The following is a 16690-nucleotide window of genomic DNA, read 5'->3' on the forward strand; positions in this document are numbered from 1 at the left end:
AGGGAACAAATGTAACTCGTGTTGAGATCTGTTCAGAGTGGTTTGATGTTAAATGGATCATTTAGAGAAACTTACCAACGCAGATTTTTTTACAGTGGTGGTGATAGGAACCGGGAGTCACAATGTCTACAACACAAAAATACCCATTTTATTTACTAAAAAAACAGCTGAACAAACATGTATCAGTTATTATATGTAATTTTGATGATGGTAAAATAATCTGAAAAAAAAAAGTTTTCTTTGTGGACAGTTTTGCCTTGTGCCCTGCATGTACCTCTACACCATTAATGGATTTAAACAAATACATGGGAGTCCAAAAGCTTGTAAAATACTGTAAAATAACATCTCAGGTCGCAGACAGCATATTCACAACCATTTCATGTGATACCTTTCTGTGAGGGAGTTTTCAGAGGCATTAATCTCTTCAAACAGCTGTTTCTTATCATCACCACTGTGAAGAACTCTAACTCAGTTTCTCCAGAAAGAAGCATTTCACAACACACAACTCTGAATGACTTAACCAGTGTATTATGGAGAACTTTTGGAAAAATCAGAGGAAATACCCTTTAAATATGGATGTTTAAAAAACAAAATATATTTATATTAATATTAATAATTAAAAGTAATAATAAATTTTAATAAAATATAAAATGTGACAACTTTTGCACAAGCCACATTTTATTCATTAGTCAGTAATTGTGCCTTAAAATGTACAGAAGTGTGTTCTACGGAGCCCTGCTGGTGGCATCCCATATAAATAAAAATAATGCATGGCCATGGCTTATTAACGCATGGCAGTGAGATCCTAATGCGTGGCCATGAATTCATAAGGCATGGGAATGAGATAATTAAGTCATGGCCACGACTTAGTAAGGCATGGGAACAAGATCATGCCTTACTAAGTCGTGGCCATGCATTAGGATCTTGTTCCCATGCCTTACTAAGTCGTAGCCACACATTAGGATCTCATTCCCACGAGTTAATAAGCCGTGAAAAAAAGAACCTTTTTCATAGTTTAAGTTATTTTGCAATATATTTTTATCATCTTCTCAAAGTCAGTTCTTCCAACTAACATCTGGGAATGGATCTAGTTTTTCTCTGTTAGATGTCAAATGTTGAAATCCTACATGCCTCACATAGTCTGTTATACTCTTGGGTGTATTTGCGTCTCCCAGAATGCTTTTTTGAAATATTTCAATTGTGACAATCCAAGCTAATTTTGCTCGTCTCTCTCTCTCTCTCTCTGTGTAAACAGCAAGAGGTTAGCTGCAATAAATTTTTGACCGATAAGTAAAGAATTTTCTTTTTTCAAACATCAAATCTCATCTTTTGTAAGAGTAATAAGATGTTTGATAGTAATTTCAGGGGTTAGACTTGGGGGCATGCAGTGCTTAGTATAAAACAAAATAGTGACACTGTCGGAATTAAACCTTGTATCTTCATTTTTGTTGTTTTTCTTTAAAAGAACACTCTTATTGGCCTTAACAGTGTGTTAAAATTTCATGACGAATAGACCAATAGAAACACTACAAAATGACATGAAAAAAGTCATGGTAAACTTCCATTGGAAGTTCTCCTATAAAGTTACTATTTTGGAGATGAAATACTATTTTGGAGTGATATAATAAGTACATTATTTATCAAATGTATATAATTATTTATTAGTTATAAAAATTATTAGTTATAAAAGTTTTAAAAGTTATTTAAAATAGTTCAGCTGTGTTGCTTTAACATTTAGAGTACTAAATGTTAAAATGTGTCATTTATGCACTTTTAAACATATGTTTATCATGGAGGGACAGTGTTTTGAAACACTTATGTAGAATGACCCATGCATACTCAACGTCCAGTTTATTTATTACGACTCCTACCTTGTACTTCCTCTCACTGGCCGCATTATCAGTGTACAATTACTGACTGTAGCTGTCATGGAAAACTCGTCAGCCACTCTCTACCCCATTTATCATTGATCAGTTTTTGACCACAGGACCGTTATACGCACAAACTGATTAGCTTTGCATTTCAGTTGGCATGCCAGTATATAGAAACGTGTGTCTATTTCTTTATAATGAATCATTATTACACATAAAGGGTCACTATTGTTAAGGGCTTGTTTTAAGAGGGAGCATAATTAACTAGATTGGCCACATCATTAGTGGTCTGTGTGGTGACAGGCATTTGGTCCAATGAGCTGCTTTGTGTGGATCAATAGGCTTCGCTTTCTTCTTTCTCCTTCTCTCTCTCTCTCTCTCTCACTGATGAGGCTGGTGGAGCAGTAACTGAGTGGGGAAAAGCTTCAGTTCTATTTTAAGGCTCGATGCTGCAATGTCTGGGTGTTCCCAAAACTGCTGGCAGTATTATTAGCGTCAGAAGGAGATGAATTGCAGGTCTTTCCCTATTGATGATCTGTTTTGCTTCTTAAGGGGTTTGAATCATGATTTATGGTTACCCGTCAGTACCATCAAAAAAAAACCTTGTGTGGTTTTCAAGCAAGTTATGGCATTGTGGGTTTCAACTACATTTAAATGTAGCCTTATGTCATTTAGCATGTATTGAAATAGACCAAGACAAATGGCACATGACTGAAGCAACAGAAGAGAAGCCACAGAAGCACGCAGACCTTAGTGAAAAGTCTTCTGGTTACCCAGGCAAACTCGAGCCACAGCCCGAAATAGGTTAGCAGATGTAGGTCATAACATGAGGGAGTGAGCAAAATACTAGAGCTGATGTTTGTTTAATGTTCTAAGCTCTTTAGTGGCTCGCTAACCGGCACACAGTGAGAACGTTTTGGGTCATATCGCAGTCCCAGTGGCCTGACTGTCTCACGGCCATGTCCAGCTTATAAAAGAATCATTCATCTGAACCAGTTTGTTTAAACAAACCAGCTGAATTGATCTACACTGTTTGCATCTTTGTTATAGGCTTCTAAGAAGATTCTAACAATAATTTTTCACTTTTTAACCTCATAAAATCATGAGACATTAAATAATACACAGTAACAAGAACCTCTTTGAATTTGCTTGTTTTCTCTCTGTAGACTGAAAGAGAGGCCGTTAGTGAGCAGAACCAGCCAACATCAGCCTCACTCTGTGAACTGAATGACACTTTATATGGAGGAAGTGAGATTAAAATTGACTTGAATCAAAGAATCGTTCGATTCATTGAAACGGATCGTTCGAAAAGAATCGATTCGGTAAACTGAATCTAACTGACCCATCGCTGCAGCCTCAGCGGTCAGACCTGCGGTTTGCTTTCTGCTGTGTCCGGCACTACCAGTCAGTTAGTAGGGAGTTATCAAACCCACATTCCTGCGGGGAGTCAGTGACCTCCTACGCCTGAGCAAATCAACGGGCTGAGCCAAGCATTCCTAAAAGCAGGGGAGTGTTGTAGCCTTAGCCGCGTAGTTAACTTCACAGCGCATGCGCGGTCTCCGCGGGTCGCTTCAGGGGAGCTTCCAGCTGACGGGAAACGCTTTGAAAGCGCCAAACGCAGCTGCTTAGGGTCGCGGCGTCCGCGGGGGTGAGTCTGACCCACTGCTCTCTCTGCTTATCTCGGCCAGATAAAGATGCTGTCGGAGCGTAAGCGGGAACTGGAGCGACGCGTGACCGCCGTGCTGGAGGAAAACGAGCATCTGCAGCACACCGTGGACAGCCTGAAAGAGCGCACGCTCATGCTGGAGAAGCAGTGCCACGAGAAGGACTTACAGGTATGCGCGAGTTGTCATGGTGACGGCTCTTCAACGCCTACTTTACACATTTTATCTTCAACGAATATGGAAAGCAGTTTTAGCTTTGGTGACACTTTATTTTGAGTTGTTTTTGGATGAATCAAACAACGGACTCTCAGTAACATGTCAAAAACGTGAGGGTTAGGATTAGGTTTTAGGTTGAGGTTGAGGTTTGAGTTAGGATTAGGGCCAGGGTGAGGGTTAGGTTTTGGGTAAGGTTGGGTAAGGTTAGGCTTTGCATAATGGAAGTAACATATTAACAATACATCTACTTAATGTAAGTAATGTATCAGCAGTGCATTTTCAATATATTTACTTAAGTGTATTCAGATGCTGCACTGTTGCTACTTCACTGAAATGTTGTTGATGTGTTGCTGATAATCTGTTAAGAGTTTATTAATCATCTACAAAGGACCACTCCAAATAGTGTTTGTTTTTTTACAAATGTAACTTGTTTTGTAGTACTTTTTTATGAGAGTAAATTTACAGTATAAACAAACTTTGGATTGAAAGCTAAAACGACTTTTGCCTGTTTTTGTTAATCTGTATCATTAAATGCTTAAAGGGGAAATACACCAATTTTTCTACATTTCTGAATCATTACATCCTTGAGATGTAAACAGAGTTATTCCAAGTGGTTTGATGCGAAACAGTTCATCATAGAGAAACTTACAGGATCTGATTTCTTTACAGTGGTGGTGATAGGAACCAGGGGTTGCCATGTCTGTAACTCAAATAAGGCCATTTTATTTACTGCCCAAAACCACCTGTGAACCTACACGTGTCTTCTGAGCTTTTATGTGCAATGTTGATGATGGTAAAATAGTGGAAAATCTAAAACAGGAAGTTTTCTTTTGGGGCTATTTTACCTCACGGCATCCTGTGTATACCCTTCCGCCATGAATGGATTAAAATAAATAGGTTAAAATACATTTTAAGCCAAAACTTTATCACAAAACTACAGTAATTAGATACATGCATCAGGCAGCATGTATCTAAACACTTCCAGCAATAATTTTCTGTGAGGGAGCTTGTAGAGGTTCCTGTGACTCTCTATGACTCTGCAGATTTCTCAAGAGCGTAGCATTTCACATTCAAATCACCCTGAATTACTTTGTTTACATCACAGCCATTTAATTACGTAGAATTTTCAAGAAACTTATTGAGTCAGAATTGTTCACAGTGGTGGTGACAGGAACCAGAAGCGTTTATTGCCTTTAAAGCTACCTTCCTGAACAGTGTTAATTGAAATGGTGCTCACTGCCTGATGCCTGAGACATTAGCTGCAGTCCCTAGGCAGTGCTGTTATATTCCCCATACACTAGAGCTTGGGATGTTGGTTAAGGGAACTGTGATAAATTCCGTCATTCAGAACATCCTGCAGTGTCATAGTCTTGCTTCATGTTTGACGAGAGACAAGAGACATGCAATGACTGATGAGTAAACTTGCCTGCAACTTCCTGCGTAGTGATGTACAGCTGTGCAGTTCTAGGTTCCCTTTCAATGGAACATTTTCATTGCCTCTGGTTTGCAATCACCCTTAAAAGGTCTGAATATCCTGTGCAGTCCACTTTGCAGGGAACTACTAGGGTGACTGGAGTGAACCTATTGTTTTCTCATAGTTCTAACATTTTTTAAAGCCCATTCATTGTGAGGAGGAGCATGCAGGAGGTTGTATGACAAAACAATACCTATGTTTTCCTCCACTTTAGCATTATCAACATTACACATAAAACTAAGAAGACACATAGAGCTTAGCTGGTTGTTTTGGTAGTAAATAACATGACTATATTTGTGTTGTAGACATGACTCCTGGTTCCTATTACAACTGTAAAAGAATCCAAGTTCATACAATGCACTATTTCACATCAGACCACCCTGAATGACTTTGTTTAACAGTTTAATTATGCAGAAACTGCAAGGTAATAACCAGCAATAACCAGCACTTAGCAGTGATTTAGGTATTCATTGTACAGTTAAGATGTAAGAATGCAATTGTGGATCTATGACGTAAGGTAATTTAGGATACGGTAAGGAAAACTGCTTTAGAATGATTTTCATTTGAAATTGAACTTTCTTTCTTAGCTTATTAGTAGGGATTATAGATATGGCAACATGATGTGCATCACAATATTTAGTTTGTCTGAGAAATAATAAGTGCCACTTATGACAAACACCATAATAAAATAATGAACTTACAACTACAGTGATTTTTACTCAGTGTTTTACAAACTGCACTGCACTAAATCCAGTTAAACAGGCCTAATTTTGCTCACTTTGCATATGTACTTAGTGTTCTTCAAGTACTGTATTGTGATATAATTTATCATGTTAATGATAAAATATTGTCATATTGCTCACCCCTACTTATTGGTATTATTTTTGCTATTGTTAAATAGCACAAAACATCACATTGAAGTATATATATTTACTCAAAATATAGGCAAAGTGTAGAACTAAAGGTTTGGATGAACAAAGTTAAGATGTGTAAGATGTTTATTCAAGAATGTGTGTGCTTTTCTGAGCATAGAGACTCATAGTTATCTCCTCAGACCAAAATGCTGAAACTGGCTTTGAACTCTTTGTGTCAGCATTGTGGGTACTTGAACAAGGATACACAGCTCTGCTGTCAGTTGCTTTGTGTTTTTTCAGCATTCCTTTACTATTTATTCGTGTACTATTTCTATTTGACGTAAAAGCCACAAAAGAAGATTCTGTAAACAGCTCTATTTTGGCCTACAGTTTTTGTTGAGGAGGTGTTTCTCTCCCTAAGGCATCCTGTGTAAAGATAATGGGTTTTTATGCACCACACCTCCTCAAATTACAATAACTGGAACCTGAGGAGTTTAGAAATTATTATACCAATATATAAAGTGTGTTTTTGCCTTCTGTGTGAATGAGTGTACATCCAACTTAAAGGAATGTTTCAGCAAAAAAAATCTAATTTATAGCATTGTCCACTCAACCCAAATTAAGTCAAGCAGACAAGACATGTTTGGTGTCCAGACCGTGTTTCTTTAGTTTAGCACTGGAGCTATATGGCTAATGTTGGTAACAAACACTAGAAGTCAGTAGTCACCCTAATCTTTTCATAAATACGTGGTGGTATTAGCAGGTTGAGAGAGGTTTTAGGGGTGTATTTACAAAAAAAAAGATTTGGGTGACTATTGACTTCTATTGTTTGTTACCAATGTTAGCCTTTTAGCTTCAGCACTGAACTAAAGAAGCACATTTTGAACAACACACATGTCTTGGCTGATCAACTGTATCTGAGGTAAGTAGAAAACTGGGAGTATTTGATTTTCCACCAAACTATTCTTTTAAGTCATTATAAATATCTCATCTTCTACTAATAAACACAAATGTGGTATTGATTGAAAGTTTAGGATCCACAAGTCTGACTGAATTTCTCTGCTTGGTTCAGTGCACTATGAGTGAAAATTACAAAATTTCAAATAACAACATACTTTTTGTTACAGCCAGTGATAACTGTGGTCGTGCAAGCGTGGGCTACTCCCTCATTCCCTTGCACCGCCACATAGCGCTAAATCTTCAGTAGCCGGTTTCAGTGCGAGTTTGTCACTGGTGTGTGTCCTCAGCTGCGGCAGAGCCAGTTGGAGCTGCAGGAGGTGCGTGTCTCTCACCGGCAGCTGAGCACACGGCTGGAGGAGCTGAGCGAGGAGAGGAGCCTCCAAAGCTTCAGCCCCAGTAGCCACTCACTACTGTGTGAGATAGAACAGAGCATGGAGCAGGAGGAGCTGGAGCAGGAGAGAGAGCAGGTACACACACACAAAGCACTCAAGCAGCAGGACACAAGAGGACGTGTCTACCTTGTATCTGCACTCTTTGTCTATTTTATCAGCTCCACTTACCATGTAGGTGCACTTTGGAGTTTTCAATTACAAACTGTTGTCCATCTGTTTCTCTGCATAGTTTGTTAGCCCCCTTTTACCCTGTATTTCGATAGTCAGGACCTCCACAGGACCACCAAGAACAGGTATTATTTGTGTTTTGGGTCATTCTCAGCACCGCAGTGACATTGATGTGGTGGTGTGTAAGTGTGTGTTGTGCTTGTACGAGTGGATCAGACGCAGCAGTGCTTCTGGAGTTTTTAAATACTGTGTCCACTCACTGTCCACTCTGTTAGACACTCTTATCGTGTTGGTCCACCTTGTAGAAGTGAAGTCAGAGACAATAGCTCTTCTTTTATTTGCACTGTTTGTGTAAGTGCTTTATCCTTGGTCACAGGGCGCTGTTGTCTGAATATTTTTGGTTGGTGGACTATTCTCAGTCCAGCAGTGGCACTGAGGTGTTTAAAACACCAGCAGCACTGCTGTGTTTGATCCACTTGTACCAGCGCAACACACACTAACACACTACCACCATGTCAGTGTCACTGCAGCGCTGAGAATGATGTAATACCTGCTCTGTGGTGGTCCCATGGGGGTCCTGACCATTGAAGAACAGGGTGAAAGGGGGCTAACAAAGTATTCAGAGAAACAAATGGACTACAGTCTGAAATTGTAGAACTACAAAGTGCATCTGTATGGTATGTGGAGCTGATGAAATGGACAGTGAGTGTATAAACAAGGAGGTGTACTTAATGAAGTGGTTGGTCAATGTACATCACTCATGATATTGTGTTCAACAACAAAGAAGTAAAGGAAAAATAAAAAGCGCAACAGAACATTGGCAAACATCTCATTCAGCTTAATGAGAAACTGTAGCACACAGCTCAGTTTTCATGAAGAAATTGTATTTATTTTGTGTGCATGAAAAGTCACATTGTTAGGATGCATTGGTGGCAGTAGCTGAGATTACATTAGCATGGTATCAAATTCATGGTCAAATAGATTGTGTAGTCAGAACTAACTGTTTTGACACACATACACTGCAGACCAAGCGAGCTGTGATTTTTAAATTTCATAAATGTTTTACAGTTAAATCAATTTGCCAACAATCAATGTAACTGACACCTAAACCTTATAGCCCTTATACAGGCCCACACTTAAAGGTTCCATATCCTATATTTTGTTTTCCTTGAGGCTCACTGATAATTTGCATGTATTTACATTCCAAAACAGTCATAATTGATTTTTACATGACCATTTTCTTACCTCTCTTAGAATTACAGGCTGTTTTTGTTACTGTGTTAACGTATGTAAATGACCATTTATTGTCAGTGACTGCTCTATATTGTGCCTTATTCAAAAAGCAGTCTGGGCTGAAACGATCCATTTAACTTACAGGTGAATATATGTTAATCTGCATGTTTTTTTTAAATCACAGTTCAAAACAGGCAGTTTTTGCAGCTTAGTTTTCATATGTATATAACTGAATGGACAGGGGACTGAACAGTATATTTTGAAATTTTAACAATGTTTAGATAGTAATTCAAACTCTTATTTTAAAAAAGTAAGGAGTGCAGTTTTTCTTGATGTGGGCTCTTTATGTATGGGTCCTGCACTCTCATAATTACATAACTTACATATTAGTTTCATAGTACAGAAGAATGTATAGTAGTTGCTGGATAATAAATAGTATGGTTAATGACTGAATAATAAACCTAGGTTAATAAAAGAAGGTTCTCCAAAATTTTCCATTGTTTTTCATATAGTGTAGAGGATCACAATTTTTGCTGATAACATTGAAATCAGGGTTTTGGTGTTGAATGATGCCCAACCTTAATCAAGCCTTCAGGAGCATTTCTTGCTTTTGGCCTGTGGTGTACGGTGCAGACTAGACTACATATTGCACAAACGTGATGTGAAGGTAGCAACAGACAGAAAGAGGGGAGATTGTCTGAGCTCTGACTCACTGAAACCAGCTCACACACACACTCTCACAGCGACAGTGTCTCTGCCTTGCACTGGCTATCTCTCTCTCTCTCTCTCTCTCTCTCTCTCTCACTCTCTTTTACACAGATGCACACACATGTGCACCACAGAAAGCAAGTTTGGTCCTGGATCTCTCTCCCCTGTAGATAAGAATGCCTTCACATTAACTGCGCCCATGTTATGCCTTACAAGTGTACAGTTATTACTGTTGTTTTGCTTTACTATTTAAATATAACTACACAGTTAATTACATAGTTATCAGAGTTGAAGTAGTTACTCAAAAAACTTTATCCATTACAATTTACTCATTACTTCTCTCAGACTGTAAACTGATTACTGTATTGATTACTCACAAGAAAAGCAATTTCACTACTCACTACATTAATGTAATGTAAAACCTATACAAATCTGTACTGACTGGAAAGTACAAGGGAAAACCTAATCGTGCATTCAGTAATTTATTTAGAAAGAAACAGACAATTATAGTAAACTTTTTCTGCCTTTGCTCTGAACAAGACACAATGAAAATGATGAAAACCTGAATCTGTTTGATAACATAGAAACTAGCCAGTAGAAACAGTTCAAAAACAGCTGCCTTGAAACAAAATATGTAAGAATAAAATGTAAGGAAGCATACAGAGCTGTGTCTGAATGAAAATAAAGTTTCATTTGTGTAGGGGAGGTTGGGACACTCGTCTTTAGCATGGAGGTCTTTATTCATCAGTTTAATATTGGCATGATTAGATGCTTTGAATTGTGCTGTGCTCACACTGCGCTGCTTGCGTTTATAGTCAAAGTTGTGCAGTCAGTTGTCATATATAGCACACGTGCCTGTACATTACGCAAGACAGGCACAAGTAATGTACATTTATAAATTAATGTTTTCTATTGTGTACTTAATTTTGCTCTGTTCAACACATATGAGTAACGCAAGATAATTTTCAGCAACTGTAATGTGATTACAAGAATTTACACTGTAATGTGTTACACTAGTTTGGTACAAGGAAAAAGTAATTACATTACTTTGTGTTACTTTGTACTACGTTACCTCCAACGCTGATAGTTATGTAATGGATTACATCTACATTTGATTTACATTGTATATGTGGTTTTGGGACTTCACTTTGGATTTTTTTCTGTTTATTATCAGTATATAGCAATAACGTGGTAAAAACGTAACAGCATTTTACCGCAAAATAACATTGAACACACAACAATACCTTTTGATAATTAAACATAATTAAATATCTTATATGTCAGTGGTACTGAAGAAAGTTTAGAATCTGTACTTTTGACTAAATTTCTCTGCTTATTGTTCTGAACTGCGAGTAAGAAATAAGTTAACAAAATATGAGAAGGGGCTTTCACAGTGTGCGTATCATGAAGGTACCAATCAGAGGGTTCATAGCACGCTCTTTCTCTGCAGTTGCGGCTGCAGCTGTGGGAGGCGTACTGCCAGGTGCGCTCCATCTGCTCTCAGCTGAGAGGAAATGACATCACAGACTCTGCCTTGTCCACGGATTCCTCAATGGACGAGTCTTCAGAGACATCGTCCGCTAAAGACGTGCCTACGGGCAGCCTGCAGTCCAGCCTGCTGGAGCTGCGGAGACTGACGCAAAACTTACTGGACGGCAACGAGTCCACGGTAACCACACACACACACACACACACACACACACACACACACTGCAACAGGTCCACAGTAACCATACACACAGACAAATACACTGCAGTGAGTCTACCTTAACCACACACACACACACCGCAACGAGTCCACAGTAATCACACATGCTCATACACCACAATGAGTCCACGGTAACCACACACACACCGCAACAGGCCCAGAGTAACCACACACACACACACACACACTGCAGCGGGTCCAGAGTAACCATACACACGCACACACACTGCAACGGGTCCAGAGTAAACACACACACGCACAAACTGCAACGGGTCCAGAGTAAACACACACACACACACGCACACACTGCAACGGGTCCAGAGTAAACACACACGCACACACTGCAACGGGTCCAGACTAACCATACACACAGCAACGTTTCCAGGATAACCACACACACACACAGCCACACTGCAACAGGTCCAGAGTAACCGCACACACACACACACACCACAACAGGTTCAGAGTAACCATATGCACACACACACACACACACACACACATACTGCAACGGGTTCAGAGTAACCATACACAAACACACTGCAACAGGTCAAGAGTAACCGTAAACACACACACACACTGCAATGCATTCAGAGTAACCATATACACACACACACACACATACTGCATGGGTCCAGAGTAACACTGCAACGTGTCCACGATAACCACACACACACTGCTACACGTCCATGGTAAACACACACACTGCAACGAGCCCACATTAACCACACACACACTGCTACATGTTCACACTAAGCACACACACTGCAACGAGTCCACGTTAACCACACACACACTGCTACACGTCCATGGTAAACACACACACTGCAACGAGCCCACATTAACCACACACACACTGCTACATGTTCACACTAAGCACACACACTGCAACGAGTCCACGTTAACCACACACACACACACTGCAACATGTACGCGGTAACCACACACACACTGCAACAAGTCCACGGTAACCACACACTGCAACGAGCCCACATTAACCACACACACACTGCAACAAGTCCACGGTAACCACACACTGCAATGAGCCCACATTAACCACACACACACACTGCTACACGTCCACACTAAGCACACACACTGCAACGAGTCCATGTTAAACACACACACGCACACACACACACACACACACACACACACACTGCAACATATACGCGGTAACCACACACACACTGCAACAAGTCCACAGTAACCACACACACACTGCTACACGTCCACGGTAAACACACACTGCAACGAGCCCACATTAACCACACACACACACTGCTACACGTCCACACTAAGCACACACACTGCAACGAGTCCATGTTAAACACACACACACACGCACACACACACACACACACACACACACACACACACACACACTGCAACATATACGCGGTAACCACACACACACTGCAACAAGTCCACAGTAACCACACACACACTGCTACACGTCCACGGTAAACACACACTGCAACAAGTCCACATTAACCACACACACACTGCTACACGCCCACTCTAAGCACACACACTGCAACGAGTCCCCAGTAACCACACACACACACACACTGCAACAAGTCCATGTTAACCACACACACAAAAACAATGAAACATGTACACGGTAACCACACACACACTGCAACAAGTCCACAGTAACCACATACACACTGCTACATGTCCACGGTCCACAGTCTGTTCTGACAGGTGTAAAAACTCTCTCATACTCATACACAAATAAACTGTGGTCCACTGAAAATCATGGGTCTCGGTTCACTTCCACATGAACCATGCATTTTTGTGATGCGTGCGCATGTTTTTCTGCTTCCTCTAGTAGCACATCAGCGCTGTACTCTCCACATAATCTGCCTGTTTTAACATCTTCATATCGCACGAGTGACCTGATTAATTGTTATATAAATAATTCTGATTAACAGCTTAATTGTCTGTTTTGTTCATATTATGCAACTAATAAAATACGAGTCTAAAACAGCTCAATTGGCTTATTAGCATGCTTACTTCCTAGCTCTGACATGAGGTGCACTGCACTGTAGTATGTGAAACAAGTGCCAACAGTCAACCAGAACTTCCATTTTTCCCCCTGAGGCTGTGGAAATGTGGGCAAAAAACATTTGTTCTGCAAGCATACATGCTAAAATTTTTAATTAAATTAACAACTATTGCCCCTTAAACATGTAATATAGTGCAGTTAGAACTAGAACCCAGAAAAGTAATTTCTTATTTTTATTTATTTGCCTCAAGCCAACTAATGAAAATTCAAGCTTATCACATTACGCTAGTTATGAATAGTACAGTATGCTTGTGAAATCTAATTACTGTTGGAAAATAATTGCAGTCAAATCAAATAATTGCAATTATCTCAAATAATTGTGATCAAGCAATTATGCAATAATTGTGACAGGCCTACTTCAAATATCTGATTCCTATCACTTAAGATTTTTTGCCTCCTTTATGTATGTAGTGCACACACTCATGGAACATGGAATACACACTGTAAAAACATTAACTAGCTTACTCTATACAAAAGCATTCTATTCAGTAATTTAGTAGTTTAAATGGACCCTTTGGCTGATGTGTTTAGGACCTAATCACACTTTAAAATATTAATATGTAGTTAAATTGTAAAAGTGTGATGGTGAAAGAGAAGTTGACTTGGTTTGTAGAAAAGGATTAAAGGACTATATGATAGCAGTGGCCCTGCGATGGACTGGCGACCTGTCCAGGGTGTATCCTGCCTTCCGCCCAATGACAGCTGGGATAGGCTCCAGCACCCCACCGCGACCCAGAAGGATAAGCGGTTTAGATGATGTATGTATGTATGTATGATAGCAGTGGTTCCCAATCCTGGTTCTGCTACTCCTGCACAGTTTAGTGTTTCTCTGCTAAAACTCTGGAAGGGTTTGTTAATTAGCTGTTTAGATCAGGGAAGACAGCAAAATGAGAGATACTACACAAGCAAATTTGGCAAGCTCTGCTCTAAACTACATTTATGGGGTGTGTGTGTGTGCAGGGTTCACGGCGCAGTGATGAGGAGGTGCTGGAGGAGCAGGTGAGGAAGCTGGGCGAGGAGCTGAGAGAAGTGCGAGAGCTTTACGAACAGGAACAGGAAAGAGTGCGCAGCGCACAGGAAGAGGTGCTGCAGCTCCATAATCAGGTACACACACACACGCACGCACGCACACACTGAGTCAGCAAAACTAAACTGGAAGTGAAAGTTAGACTCACGGGGTAAACTGACATGCTGTAGACTACAGCTGTGCTCAAAAAGACAGCAGCTCAGCTTCTGGAACGCAACTTATATCTATAAAGCAGGCCTAACTGACCTACCCATTCTCCACCCACAAAAGCATCTTATCCAGTAGCACCCACTAAAGATAAGATAAATAGATTATCTTGATACATGATGTCCATTGGAACAGAGAAAAAAAGAAAAAAGTAGTACCACATTTGATAAATGCTATGAATACAATGATTTTTGTTCTTTTCAGATACTGCACAAATCCAAATAAACAGGACTAATTATGATCTCTTTGTGTAGTTGATTCATGTACACACAGAAAAGCATATTGTGACATAATGTGAGGCCATTTATCACAATAACGAAAAATGTTGTCATATTACTCACTTCTGCGAAGCAGTATGCTCACCAGCTTCTGGTATGATGTTGCTACTTAAGTTAAAGCTGCACTATATACATGTTTCTTTTTTTGTTAATTTTGTTAGTTTAAAAGTTAGAGATGTTGCCAGACATTTTGTGGTAGTTTTTCAGATCATCTGTCTGACATATTAACGTCTAACGCACAGGCTCAGAAAGGTCTGGCATAATGTTTAGGTCTCAAATGCCAAATCACCATTATACTGATGAACATATGATGACAGTAGTAGATCATTCACTTACATCCTTGGAAGACATGTACTTTACCAAGTTTTGACTGAATTCTCTATGAATTTTCTTTCAGTGCGCGCATACTTCAGATTCATCAGCACAAGGGGTCTGAAGCATGTCTTACACACGTTGTGTGCAGTAACAGATTTTCACCAGAGGGCTCTCCAAATTCCCAAATCTTACACAGTGCGGCTTTAACATCATAGTTTAGACCACTTGCTACTGTAGCAGTAGTTCTCAATTCTGGTCCTAGAGTACCGATCTTCCTCACATTTTAGACCCTCTCTGCTCCCAACACACCTGATGCAACCCATAAACTAATTATCAAATCCTTCCTTACATGAACTGGGTGTCACAGAGCAGAGAACCCACAACAGACAAGGCAGTGGGACTTTAGGACCCCTGACTGAGAACCATTGCTCTAAGGGATTTGCTGACAGCATTTTTTCCATCGTATTTGCAACATATACTGACATAACGGCAACAACAGAAAGCGCAACAGTGTGTAGCTTGCAACTATATCAGAAGAGCAACCGCGAGAGAGACAAACAGAGGTGGAAATTTATAAACGCTAATGAAAAAATATTCAGGTATGCAAGCGGTCCTGTAGAGGTAGGAACAGTTTCACCTAGGACCTTTAACATGCACACAAAATAAGTCATTTGAATTTAATAACACATTATAAACAAAAACTGAGTTACATGTCATGTTTTCTTATTAGCTTGAGTGGAATTTATGCAGACATTATGTAAAGCTTGTCCAAGTAGCTCCAAAAGAATGCATTTGTGGTTGAAGCTTAGAGAGGCCGATTAAACTTTATTGTTCAGTTGAGATTGATTCCATTGCTATGTTTCATCATGCTGTTGTAGATTGCGCTGCTCTCATTAGAAGTATGTTCGTCTCGGGAGGAGAACGAGAGATTACGAGCCATGTCGGAGGTTCGAGAACCCAGTGAACAACTGCAGAGCGCCATCCGAGACCGAGACGACGCAATCACCAAGTATATTGGATTATATTATAGTAAACAATGTTTAGTTATTTATGGCTACTTGTTTACTTTAAAGTAGCACAGTACTGTGGGTTACAGAGGAAAGTGCACTTCTACAAGAAACATTTCAGGTTCTTCCTTGTCTGAAGCAGATGTAGTGAATGTGTTCCCTCAGCCTTTTAACCATGACCTCATTCTGTCATATATATCATGTCCTACCATGGGATAGACCATCACATTCTCATTCTCTCTCTCTTTCTCTCTTTCTCCTTCAGGAAAAAAGCAGTGGAGATGGAGCTGGCTAAGTGTAAGATAGACATTATGTCTCTGAACAGTCAGCTCCTGGACGCTATCCAGCAGAAGCTCAACTTGTCGCAGCAGCTAGAAGCCTGGCAGGTGGGTCAGGAGTCCCACTAACACACAAACATGAGGCCTGTTAGGACACTCATATTTTACCATATATGTCCATCCTACTCAGAATCTGTCCTGGTTTACACTAGGACCAAGGGACTAGAGAGGTCACAGCCATGCTTATAGAAGCACAAGC

General features: G+C 40.0%; 1 protein-coding gene across 1 annotated transcript in view; it reads left to right on the forward strand.

Moving 5' to 3' along the window:
* The window catches only part of bicdl1 (BICD family like cargo adaptor 1), a 54440-nt gene that overhangs the window by 33693 nt on the left and 4057 nt on the right, over positions 1 to 16690 (forward strand). Inside the window, exons 5-10 of the mRNA XM_036578847.1 lie at positions 3560 to 3706; positions 7327 to 7506; positions 10991 to 11209; positions 14280 to 14423; positions 16025 to 16155; positions 16419 to 16539. Coding sequence (XP_036434740.1) covers positions 3560 to 3706; positions 7327 to 7506; positions 10991 to 11209; positions 14280 to 14423; positions 16025 to 16155; positions 16419 to 16539 — 942 coding nt within the window. The remainder of the gene's footprint in view (positions 1 to 3559; positions 3707 to 7326; positions 7507 to 10990; positions 11210 to 14279; positions 14424 to 16024; positions 16156 to 16418; positions 16540 to 16690) is intronic.

The sequence above is a fragment of the Colossoma macropomum genome, unplaced genomic scaffold (assembly GCF_904425465.1).
Source record: "Colossoma macropomum unplaced genomic scaffold, Colossoma_macropomum, whole genome shotgun sequence".
NCBI lineage: Eukaryota > Metazoa > Chordata > Actinopteri > Characiformes > Serrasalmidae > Colossoma > Colossoma macropomum.